The sequence below is a fragment of the Coregonus lavaretus genome (genome assembly GCF_964263955.1).
Source record: "Coregonus lavaretus genome assembly, chromosome: 10".
Taxonomy (NCBI): domain Eukaryota; kingdom Metazoa; phylum Chordata; class Actinopteri; order Salmoniformes; family Salmonidae; genus Coregonus; species Coregonus lavaretus.
This window is the reverse complement of record NC_139997.1, coordinates 52,821,865-52,834,553: the sequence shown is the minus strand read 5'-3', so window position 1 is coordinate 52,834,553 and position 12,689 is coordinate 52,821,865. Positions and strand designations below refer to the sequence as shown.

The 12,689-nt window shown below is 41.5% G+C and overlaps 1 protein-coding gene across 3 annotated transcripts in view; it reads left to right on the top strand.

Moving 5' to 3' along the window:
* LOC311135549 (gamma-aminobutyric acid receptor subunit beta-2) overlaps nt 1-12,689 on the top strand; it is a gene marked incomplete at both ends in the record, with an annotated part of 78,202 nt that overhangs the window by 18,205 nt on the left and 47,308 nt on the right. For all 3 annotated transcript variants that reach the window (XM_084169559.1, XM_084169561.1, XM_084169560.1), the window contains one exon: nt 10,302-10,522. In XM_084169559.1, the coding sequence (XP_084025685.1) occupies nt 10,302-10,522 (221 nt within the window). The remainder of the gene's footprint in view (nt 1-10,301; nt 10,523-12,689) is intronic.

Genomic DNA, 12,689 nt, shown 5'->3' with positions numbered 1-12,689 from the left:
GTTATGCATTATTCCCTTCCCTCCATTCCGAGGAGGATATGGGCTTTTTGCATGTGGGAACGGACAGATTTCTGCCTCCTCTTTCTCTCTCTCTCACTCTCTCTCTGGAATATCCACTGTAACATCCCAGACTGAATTCAGTGGGATGGGAAATACAGAGAAATGGAAGGAAAACGACAGGGTTTATCTCACGTAATGGATTAAATTCAGGGAACTGGATGTTGTTGAAATGGGTAGTCAATTTTATATCCTCAATGTACTACGGTTTGCCAGCAAAAATCCAGCATGCGTGGGGAATTATTCCCCCTGAAATATTCTCAGTCAGTGTACTTGTGTTGCAGTCAAATGAACCCCCATCTGACAACTTCATCACCAGTTCTGCTCTATCACATGCAACAGGGTTTAGTGTGTATCGCATCCAAAGTGCCTTCGGAAAGTACTATTTCCACATTTTGTTACGTTACAGCCTTATTCTAAAATTGATTAAATTGTTTTTTTCCTCATCAATCTACATACAATACCCATAATGACAAAGCAAACATTTTATTTATTAAAAATTAAAAACAGAAATATCACATTTACATAAGTATCCAGACCCTTTACTCAGTACTTTGTTGAAGCACCTTTGGCAGCAATTACAGCCTCGAGTCTTCTTGGGTACACCTGTATTTGGGGAGTTTCTCCCATTCTTCTCTGCAGATCCTCTCAAGCTCCGTCAGGTTGGATGGGGAGCATTGCTGCACAGCTATTTCCAGGTCTCTCCAGAGATGTTCGATCGGGTTCAAGTCCGGGCTCTGGCTGGGCCACTCAAGGACATTCAGAGACTTGTCCCGAAGCAACTCCTGCGTTGTCTTGGCTGTGTGCTTAGGGTCGTTGTCCTGTTGGAAGGTGAACCTTCACCCCAGTTCGAGGTCCTGAGCGCTCTGGAGCAGTTTTCATCAAGGATCTCTCTATACTTTGCTCCGTTCCGTGGAACTCTAGAGCTCTGTCAGAGTGACCATTGGGCTCTTGGTCACCTCCCTGACCAAGGCCCTTCTCCCTCGATTGCTCAGTTTGGCTGGGCGGCTTGGCCGGGCGGCCAGCTCTAGGAAGAGTCTTGGTGGTTCCAAACTTCTTCCATTTAAGAATGATTCCTTCGACCTCATGGCTTGGTTTTTGCTCTAACATGCACTATCAACTGTGGGACCTTATATAGACAGGTGGGTGCTTTTCCTAACCATGTCCAATCAATAGAATTTACCACAGGTGGACTCAAATCAAGTTGTAGATACATTTCAAGGATGATCAATGGAAACAGGATGCACCTGAGCTCAATTTCAAGTCTCATAGCAAAGGGTCTGATTATATAGATAAGGTATTAAAGTTTTTTATTTGTAATAAATGTGGAAATATTTCTAAAAACCTGTTTTCGCTATGTCATTATGGGGTATTGTGAGAAGATTGCTGAGAATAAAAAATATCTAATATTCTTTAGAATAAGGCTGTAACATAACAAAATGTGGAAAAAGTCAAGCGGTCTGAATACTTTCCGAAGGAACTGTAGATAGATATAATTCTGCTCAAAAACATGTTTAAAAATGCAGGCTCCGCTCCCAGATTCAACTTCCCTGTGACAGAAGAAACAGAACTCAATATTGTGTGCTCCATTTCTCTTTATGGAGGTTGCCATTTTGAATGTATTATTGAGAGTTGGACCTTTAGGGTAAATGCCATTAAGATGCTTACTTTGGGTTTCTTTTGAACACTGTTTGACAGCAAACCTAGTCTCGCGGTTTATGCCTATTCATTAGCTGATGTGAGGTGTGTCTATTTTGGGTCATTCTTGAATTGCGGTGGTAAATTCTGTCCCTTGATTTTGGCACTGTGTAAAAACACTTAAACATTTCAAAAACATTACAAATAATACATTTTCAGGTTTATTTAACTGTTATTTAATAAGAACCGATGTAAGTCCTTGATAATGCAAAACATATATTTATTTGTATGAATTGTAGAAACTACTAGGGCCTAGCAAATTGGATTGTCTCACTGGATTTAGAGATATCTGTCTATTATTTAGAGTACTAGAATGTGAACACAAGTATTTCATATAGTATATACTCTATCAATAAAAACAAAGAAGGCTATTAAAGTATACAGTATATATATTTTTTGGTATAATGTGTGCCCCTCAGTTTTATGTCATTGGTGTTACCGTCTTGAAAATCACATCAATTACAATACAAGGACCTTGAGTATTCTCTCCAGTGGCAAACTGTTATCGGAGAAGGGGTGTATATTAAAGAAAATTATTAGCTAATTACATCCTTTTAGTATGTCATACATTTGAGGATTCCATTGATAATTTGGGTGTCTAAATCCAAAGTGTCACTTGGTTTCAGTCAATTTAAATGAAGGGAAATAACATTGTTAGCAAAATGATTAATCATATCACTTTAGTCAATTATTTTTAAAGAATTGATGACCTTACATTTAAGCATTTGTGGCCTCCATTTCAGAAAACCCAAATGTACATAACATTTCTCATTGGCGTTACCATCATTGGTGTTACTACTCCTACTGGTGGCACAATGTTATCATAATGGTCCAAATGATTTCATGTTGTTAAGCTACCATACTAGTTGATTTAGAATGGGAAGATGTACCCAATTACATTTAAATACATTTTTCACAAAATGCCATGCCCAATGCCGCCATAATTCAAGAACGATCCCTCTCCCAGTTTGGCATGAAATGTGCTTGTGAGGAAAGATTCAATCTCACTCAGAAATAACATGACTCCTTGAATATCCCAAAATTATTTAAAGTCCTTAAGCTACCATATCAGTTGATTTAGAATGAGAATACATTGAAATAAATACTCCCCCCCCCCCCCCCCCCCCCCCCACACACACACACACACACACACACACACACTTCGCAAAGCCCCCTACACTCTCCTGTAGGTCACACCAACTGAGAGGAGATATTGCTTCTTTAAGGGTGTCCCTGGACAAGGATGTATGTGCAAGCCTCAAGTGTGGCCGATCCACACTGACTGACAATTGTGTGTCAGAAACAGCAGGATGCTTTTCCACGATGAGAACTCGCCTGACATCGATCCCTAAATGTCAATGTATTACAGTATCTCGTTGTTGACAATATGAGATTTGGTTATGTTTTCGCTACACTACTGGAATAGCAATAAAGCTGCTCCTCAGACCTCCATAATGCATGAGGAATTGAGCCTCCTAGCTCCGTTTGCTTAGAGTATGTTATTTTCTGTGTGTGGGAGTCCGAGGAATTTGGAGGCTCTGGAAAGGTAGAAGCTTGGCAGAACAACCCTCTGAAACATACAACACACACCCACACTCAGCCATACACACAGCGTCACTGATACTTAGGCTACATACTGTGCACACTCACCCAGGCACACACTTACTCACACACAGCATGAGCGCACAAACGTAGGCTTGTGATTACGCGAGCACACACACACCAAAGCACGTGCACACAGACAGGCACACACACACATACACATAGACACACACACACACACATAAACACACGCACACACACACAGAGGAAGAGGATGAGAGGCAAGTAAGTGGGAGAAATGGCATGGAGAGAAAGAGGCTAACATAGGCTCTAATGTTAGGCTGGTTTACATTCTGACGTCCACAGCTGAGATAGAAACTCTTGTCAACTTCCCCTCTTCCCCTTGAACTAAAAAGAGCCCTAATAATCTTATCCCCTCTTCCGATGCCTCCCTATCCATATAAATTGCCACTCAAGTCAACGTCATTCTGGGACACAAAAAGGCCTGCAGATGCACCAATCATATCAAATAAATTGCAAAATACAGTCAGTTAACTGCACTGATGCCAACCACAGAGCTATTGGCTTGTGCTCGGGGATCGCAAAAAAGGGCTTCCTAAATTCAATTCCCCTTCACAAGCCAAACATAACTGAATGTTATGTCCGGGACAAGCTAAATAATGAAGGAGTAGAGAGGACCTAAAGCGAGTGGAGGGTATTTAGGCTATACGGCACAAGAGCTAGTGCCTTATTGAAACGCTCCTCTACTCTCCAACAGGCTATACTTAGGAAATGATCAGCAAAAGACAAAAAGCTGACAAACCCTGTAAGAGGTTTAGTCCTCAGAGAAGAACAATGCCCTCTAGAAATCCAATCATCCAATCAGAAAATGCTCTTTTGTTGCTTGAGTCTCTGTATCTGAGGAGTGAAACCTCCTCTAAATGAACATGACACACTGAATTGAGACAGCTGTGCCTGTTTACTGGCTACTACGCCATTTCTATACATTGCAATTGGTCGTGGTTGGTTTCTCCGCTTCACCCTGTCATACAATAGCAGCATTTGTATTGTGTTTATATTTCACAGGGCATTGGAGCAATATATGGCATTCCTTTGCTGATATTCTGTGCAGTGTGGACAAGCTGTTCAAAGGATTCCACAGATACAAGTATCCCAGGGGACTGGGTGGATATATACATTATACAGCTGTGGGTATAAATCTGTTGTCTATTATTAGGAAACATTCTGTAGCAGTGCTGTATACTGTAGATAGGCTATGTGAATGGAGTAAGGGATGCGTCTTTTTTAAGAGCTTTTCCAGTGACTGAACATCAGACCGTACTGTGGACATCTGGTTGAATGATGGGTGGATCATGTCTTCTCACTCATTCAATTCCAAAGACTGGAGGAAAGTGTGAAGCTGCTTTAGGATTCAGGTGTCAGCAGACTTTTGCTGCCATGCCATGTGAGATATTCCAATTCACTCTTGTCATAAACTCTTTAAAACCATCTAGCACCTTCCAACATGATCCAACACCAGCTATGTTTTATGGATAAAGTAGCTTCCTTGGCAGTATTTATTCAGTAATAATGATCAGATGTGTTCACACACTTGCTGTGAAAGTGTCAGGACATTTTTATTATTCAACAGAGGCACGTGGATTGACGCAAGAGGTGCCTCCCCAGAGATCGAGTTGGAAAGTCACAAAGATGGAGAAGAGAGAAGGAGTTACACATTTACATTTTAGTCATTTAGCAGACACTCTTATCCAGAGCGACTTACAGTTAGTGAGTGCATACATTTTTCATACTGGCCCCCCGTGGGGATCGAACCCACAACCCTGGCGTTGCAAGCTCCATGCTCTACCAACTGAGCTACAGGAGGCCTAAATAAAGAACAGAGGGAGGTTGAAAGTGGAGAGTGGTGAGAATAACAGCAATTTTCATCACTGCTTCACTGAACTTTCCTTGGCTTTCATACTCCATCCCTTCCAGCAAACATACCACTGCCATGAAATGGATAACTCACTTCAAGGGTAGTGGGTGGTGAGGAAGCAGAAATATAACCTATAGTCCCCCCTCCACCTGCTCCCCCCACCACCATCCCGCTCCACCTCAGTCCAGTCAGGATGGGGGACTGGTTATTTGGGGGAATAGTAATGAAAACGTGGCCTTAGTGCATGCTCTGCTGTGCCCTGCTATTGCCACTGCCAGGACACATAGGCAGAATCTCTACCCCGAGGCTGTGTCTTATCCACAAATCGTGCCTGCAGCGTTCTTGGCCCAACACGGGTCAGTCGTGCCAGGGCTACTCGACATGGTTTTTTGTTTAAGTATTGTTGTTTTCAATCTCTGTGTGTATCGGAAACGAAACGCATGCAATGGCATGGAGAGAGGATATGTCTTATCGCCATTTTCGGCGATAAGGAGCAGGGTTATATACAAGGATACAAAATGTGGACACTTGATTAATCCCTGTTGAATATAGTATTGGTAATGAATCCTTACCTTCCTGTCAGCAGCTGAGTGAACATTATTAATTGCACAACACTCTTAAGGTACTCAGGTCTGGCCTGTGGCTCAACGTGTCCCTTCAGTTAGCATTCTGTGAAAGCATCTTAGGCTGCAGTGGCCACTTACTGAAGTGAAGCACTTGCCCTGAGTCTGAGAGGAGAAAAAGGGTTTTGGAAACTTTCAAAAGGTAGAAAGAAAATGAAACCTTTAGATCTAACTGAATAATGCATAGTCATAATCTAGGTTTTGATGGTGAAGAGGATTGTTTTGTGACTGCCATAAGGGCCAGACTGAGCCATTGGATGCAGCCATTTGTTAACCCTCCCGTTGTCCTAGGGTCAAAATGACCCACCACTGTGTTGAACCAACTTTATTTAATTTTTATATTTTTTGGGATCATTTGTGAGAAGCAGTGCGAGAGTGGAGAGAAATAATGACTCTATTGTCGTCCTCACTAGCAGCCCAGCTCTCATAAATCTAGCCGTCTCTTTTTCTCTCCTCTAACTTAGATTACTTAGTGATGCTCATTAACACTGGTGTTATGACAGACTCCTCCACACTGACACTGGCTAGCACTGCTATTCTGTTGATTCTCAGCAGCAATTCCCCACCACCTCCTCCTCTCCTTACAGAGAGATGGAGGCTATAACACGCCTTTGAGGAGCTCCATGTTTTACTCCAGTCCCAGCAACTTTGGCACAGTGGCACATCAGCAGGGCCATCCTGCTAAGCAAGCCTCCCCTCTCAGGTAACGCTGGTTCAAGACTGTAGCAGAAATGGGATGCCGAAGGGACTCTTTATCCCTCAGCCTAATAAGCCACAGCCATAATGCACTCTTTATTCAAGTGTGGGGTCTGTCCAAACTTTTGACAGCTGTGAAAACTCCTGTGTGAAAACAGGAAATGCCTCACAGGAAATGCCTACAGTGATTATGTAATCGCTAACGCCAACATGCTTCATATTGCATGATATTTCAAAATGATGTGAATACTGCTGGTAGTAGGTAATAGTAGGCTTTATTGGCAAATTCGCAGTCAAAGACTGAATTGTACATACATTTACAATCATAGATCAAAATCAAATAGTAAAATCCTAAACTAATCCTAAACTGCTGGTGTAATCCTTATGCCAGGTGAGAACAGATGCAGTTTACCCTTAATCCAAGGGACTATTCCCTTGACACACACAGTGAGCAGTCATGGCAAACTATTTGTTATCGTACATGGATCTATAAATGTTCATATTTCTCTGCCTGAATAAACTTTGACTGATTTCCTTAAATGAACTGTAACTCAGGAAAATCTTTGAAATTGTTGCAGTTTTGAAACTGCAGTAAAAGTGCAGTAACTGCAGTCGACTGTGGTATTTTGGACGCAGCAATTGCAGAATAACTACAGTGTACTGCAGTTGAACTGCAGTTATACTGCACTCTAACTGCAGTTATACGGCAAGATTACTGCAGTAAAAAAAGTTTTCTTTTGGACGCAGTATTTGCAGCATACTGCAGCTATACTGCACTCTGACAGCAATCTTTTTTTGTAAGGGGCGTTTATATTTTTGTTCAGCTGTAGGTGCCTATATACTGGCAGATCTCTGTAACAGCACGTTACCTCATAAACAGCCACCCTGAATGATAAAAAGATATTTCCTAACCTGGCATAAACCATTAACACCTAATAATAATAATAATATGCCATTTAGCAGATGCTTTTATCCAAAGCGACTTACAGTCATGTGTGCATAAAAATTTTTGTGTATGGGTGGTCCCGGGGATCGAACCCACTACCTTGGCGTTACAAGCGCCGTGCTCTACCAGCTGAGCTACAGAGGACCAACAATTAACCTAGAACAGGTATTAGTATTTTCAATAGACAGTGTTAACACACCTCACAGGCAATACTATTGATCAATCGACATAACAATGACCAACAAATAACACTTTACTCAGTATAGATACGTAATTTGCATAAACATTTACATTTTTGATAAGCAGTAAAAACATCCCTAGCCGGAAAAGGAAATACAAACATTTCAAAATGATGATAATTATAACCAGGCTCTGATGTTTGTTCTTTAATGTTATGATGCACAATGTTTGATGGGACTTGCAATAGCATAGTTAGCTCAGCAAACATGTTAGCAACACACTGTTGCAAACAACGAGTTAATATGGAGAGAAATGGAGGGATATGTTGGGAGTGAGACACATGATGATAGCTCACTGGCTCAATCTCTGCTTTCATGCCCCCCTTTCTAGTCAGTCCATTTAGTGCAGTAGATATAGGGATGTCATCATCTTTGCAACCAACAGGCATATCGAAAATGCATTTTCAGCCTCTGTTAGGAGAAGTGGATCTGCCAGTGGTGACAAAAGTGTCCTGACACAGCAAGTTTCCCCAAGTTTATTTTTCATGGATGGATGGATGGATTGCTGTGCCTCTTATTGTTAGCGTAGCAGGAGCAGTGTGCTGGCTTGGCTGTTTGTTCCAAATTCACTCTGACCATTTTGCAATACTCCCTGGCTAACCCCACAAATGATTATATTCAGCTGAAATGCAATGTGCTCTGCAACTCTTATTTTGTCATTTGTTGTTTTACAGAGAATATTAGTAATCATTTGCAGCGACATAAGTCAATAAAGTTGCGTATGAAGTCAGGACTAGGCTAAGTTACAGAGGAGGTAATAAACCTGAAGTAGTCAATATACGGTATATGAAGTGGGGTCATATTTTCTCTCCTATTTAATAGCTTGTTTTTCTATTAAACGTATTGATGATGTAATCTCTACAGTACACAGATACACTTTAAACAGAATACCTGTTTTACAGTGCAGTGCAGACATACACTACATGACCAAAAGTCTGTGGACACCTGCTCGTCGAACATCTCATTCCAGAATCATGGGCATTAATATGGAGTGGGTCCCCCCTTTGCTGCTATGACAGCCTCCACTCTTCTGGGAAGGCTTTCCATTAGATGTTAGAACATTGCTGCGGGGACTTGCATCCATTCAGCCATGAGCATTAGTGAGGTCAGGCACTGATGTTAGGACGATTAGGCCTGGCTTGCAGTCAGCGTTTCAATTCATCCCAAAGGTGTTCGATGGGGTTGAGGTCAGGGCTCTGTGCAGGCCAGTCTAGTTCTTCCACACCGATCTCGACAAACCATTTCTGTATCGACCTCGCTTTGTGCATTGTCATGCTGAAACAGGAAAGGGCTTTCCCCAAACTGTTGCCACAAAGTTGGAAGCACAGAATCGTTTAGAATGTCATTGTATGCTGTAGTGTGAAGATTTCCCTTCACTAGAACTAAGGGGCCTAGCCCAAACAAAGAAAAACAGCCCCAGACCATTATTTATCCTCCACCAAACTTGAATGTTGTTGACACTATGCATTCGGGCGGGTAGCATTTTACTGGCATCCGCCAAACCCAGATTTGTCTGTCGGACTGCCAGATGGTGAAGCGTGATTCATCACTCCAGAGAATGCGTTTCCACTGCTCCAGAGTCCAATGGCGGCAAGCTTTATACCACTCCAGCCGACGCTTGGCATTGCGCATGTTGATCTTAGGCTTGTGTGCAGCTGCTCGGGCATGGAAACCAATTTCATGAAGCTCCCTACGAATAGTTATCGTGCTGATGTTGCTTCCAAATGCAGTTTGGAACTCGGTAGTGAGTGTTGCAACCAAGGACAGATGATTTTTACGCATTACGTGTTTCAGCACTCCGCGGTCCCGTTCTGTGAGCTTGTGTGGCCTACCACTTCGCGCTGAGCCGTTGTTGCTCCTAGACGTTTCCACTTCACAATAACAGCACTTACAGTTGACCGGGGCCGCTCTAGCAGGGCAGAAATTTGACAAACTGACTTGTTGTAAAGGTGGCATCCTGTGACGGTGCCACATTGAAAGTCACTGAGCTCTTCAGTAAGGCAATTCCACTGCCAATGTTTGTCTATGGAGATTGCATGGCTGTGTGCTCGATTTTATAAACCTGTCAGCAACGGGTGTGGCTGAAATAACCGAATCCACTAATTTAAAAGGGTGTCCACATACTAGTGTATATATAGTGTAGCTTTTAGGCAAAGCCGTAAACATTTGACTTGATGTATGAATGCACAATGCCAACGGAGGGTCTGAAACTCTGCACTCTTGCTACTGAAATCATAACATGCTTTTTTATTTGGACATGCTGGCATTTGTTATGCACATGTGCAGTAGTACTAAGCCATTGCAGACAACATTGTCTTGCTAAAATAACGTTTTTTCTCTATAAATCTGTCAATACAAATGGTCAGACACTACTCATGTTGAGTTACATGACATGCTTTTAAGTTAACATCATGTAATATATGACATGCCATCCTGTTACCCTGGTCCCCAGTAACCTCTCTCTCTCTCTCTCTCTCTCTCTCTCTCTCTCTCTCTCTCTCTCTCTCTCTCTCTATGTCTCTCTCTCTCTATGTCTCTATCTCTCTCTCTCTCTCTCTTTTTAGGACTATACATTGACTATGTATTTCCAGCAAGCTTGGCGAGACAAGCGGTTATCCTACTCAGAGATTCCCCTCAATCTCACCCTGGATAACCGGGTAGCGGATCAGCTGTGGGTCCCGGACACCTACTTCCTAAATGACAAGAAGTCTTTTGTCCATGGTGTCACAGTGAAAAACAGAATGATTCGACTGCATCCAGATGGCACCGTGCTCTATAGCCTGAGGTAATGTTTGTAATGTTTCATAATTTAAAAAAAATCTATGACTTGACATTACTTTGGAGAATTAAGTAAATATTGCAACCAAACCATGTACAAAACCACACCTTGAATAGGCCTATCTCTACCCAATGAAGACAATGTTTGATGGCAAGTTCCCTAGTGAGCTGGTAGATTTAATCATCCATCATAGTTATCTCTCTAACTAGCCAACAGTGTGAGAGCAGATTATCCATATCCTTGAATATTCCCCAGATTCATTTTAACAAATTACAGGATCCTCTAGACAACAGCATCTGTCAACTGAAAAGCCTGTTTGACATTTAGGGTTGTTCAGATTGAGATGCTATTACCGGTTTCCTGATTAATGGTCTCTATATAAAGTGAATGGATTGCAATGGAATATTCCAATGGGATGTGATCTCATTAAAGTGTCAGTTGAACTCCATTTCTTATGGAGTACTTTGTGGGTTTCAATAATATGAGGCACTGCATAGCACATTTGTAATGTGGGTGGAATATGTATTGAAGAGTATAACGCCTGCTATGGATGATAATACACCTACTCAGCTCTTTGGAAGTTTCATCTGTTACTTAGAAAAGGGGCCTGAATAATGCCTACGCATCCCATTTGTAAACACAGGTTATTGAAAATCATCAAAACATAATGAAGACACCGCTGTGTGCAGATATCCCCCTATCCAATAAACTGAGTGGCTATTGCGGAGTTGCAGAAAATGGGAGGCGGGGGAAGGGGGACTGGTCGGAGAGGGAAGTGTTGGGTGCTCTGCTGTACAGTGCCTTCTGAAAGTATTCACACCCCTTGATTTTTCCAAAGGTTGTTTTGTTACAGCCTGAATTTAAAATGGATTCAATTGAGATATGTTTGTCACTTGCCTACGCACAATACCCCATAATGTCAAAGTGGAATTATGTTTTTCAAAATTTTTACAAATTAATGAAAAACTGAAATGTCTTGGGTCAATAAGTATTCAACCCCTTTGTTATGGCAAGCCTAAATGAGTTCAGGAGTAAAAATGTGCTTAACAAGTCACATAATAAGTTACATGGACTCACTCTGTGTGCAATAACAGTGTTTAACCTGATTTTTGAATGACTACCTCATCTCTGTACCCCACACATACAATTATCGCTAAGGTCCCTCAGTCGAGCAGTGAATTTCAAACACAGATTCAACCACAAAGACCAGGCAAGTTTTCCAATGCCTCGCAAAGAAGGGCACATATTGGTAGAAGGGTAAAAATATAATAAAAAGAAGACATTAAATATCCCTTTGAGCATGGTGAAGTTATTCATTACACTTTGGATGGTGTGTCAATACACCCAGTCACTACAAAGATATATCGGAGAGGAAGGAAACCGCTCAGGGATTTCACCATGAGGCCAATGGTGACTTTAAAACAGTTACAGAGTTTAATGGCTGTGATAGGAGAAAACTGAGGATGGATCAACGACATTGTAATTATTCCACAATACTAACCTAATTGACAGAGTGAAAAGGAGGCAGCCTGTACAGAATAAAAATGTCCCAAAACATGCATCCTGTTTGCAACAAGGCACTAAAGTAATACTGCCAAAAAATTGTCCTGAATACAAAGTATTATGTTTGAGGCAAATCCAATACAACGCATTACTGAGTACCACTCTTTATATTTTCAAGCATAGTGGTGGCTGCATCATGTTATGGGAATGCTTGTAATCATTTAGGACTGCAGAGTTTTTCAGGATAAAAAATTAACAGAATGGAGCTAAGCACAGGCAAAATCCTAGAGGAAAACCTGGTTCAGTCTGCTTTCCAACTGACACTGGTAGACAAATTCACCTTTCAGCAGGACAATAACCTAAAACACAAGGCCAAATCTACACTGGAGTTGCTTACCAAGAAGACAGTGAATGTTCCTGAGTGGCCGAGTTAAAGTTTTTACTTAAATCTACTTGAAAATATATGGTAAGACCTGAAAATGGTTGTCTAACAATGATCAACAACCAATTTGACAGAGCTTGAAAATTGTTGAAAAAAATTATGGAAAAATGTTGTACAATCCAGTTGTGGAAAGCTCTTAGAGACTTACCCAGAAAGACTCACATCTGTAATCGCTGCCAAAGGTGTGAATACTTATGTAAATTAGATATTTCTGTATTTAATTTCCAA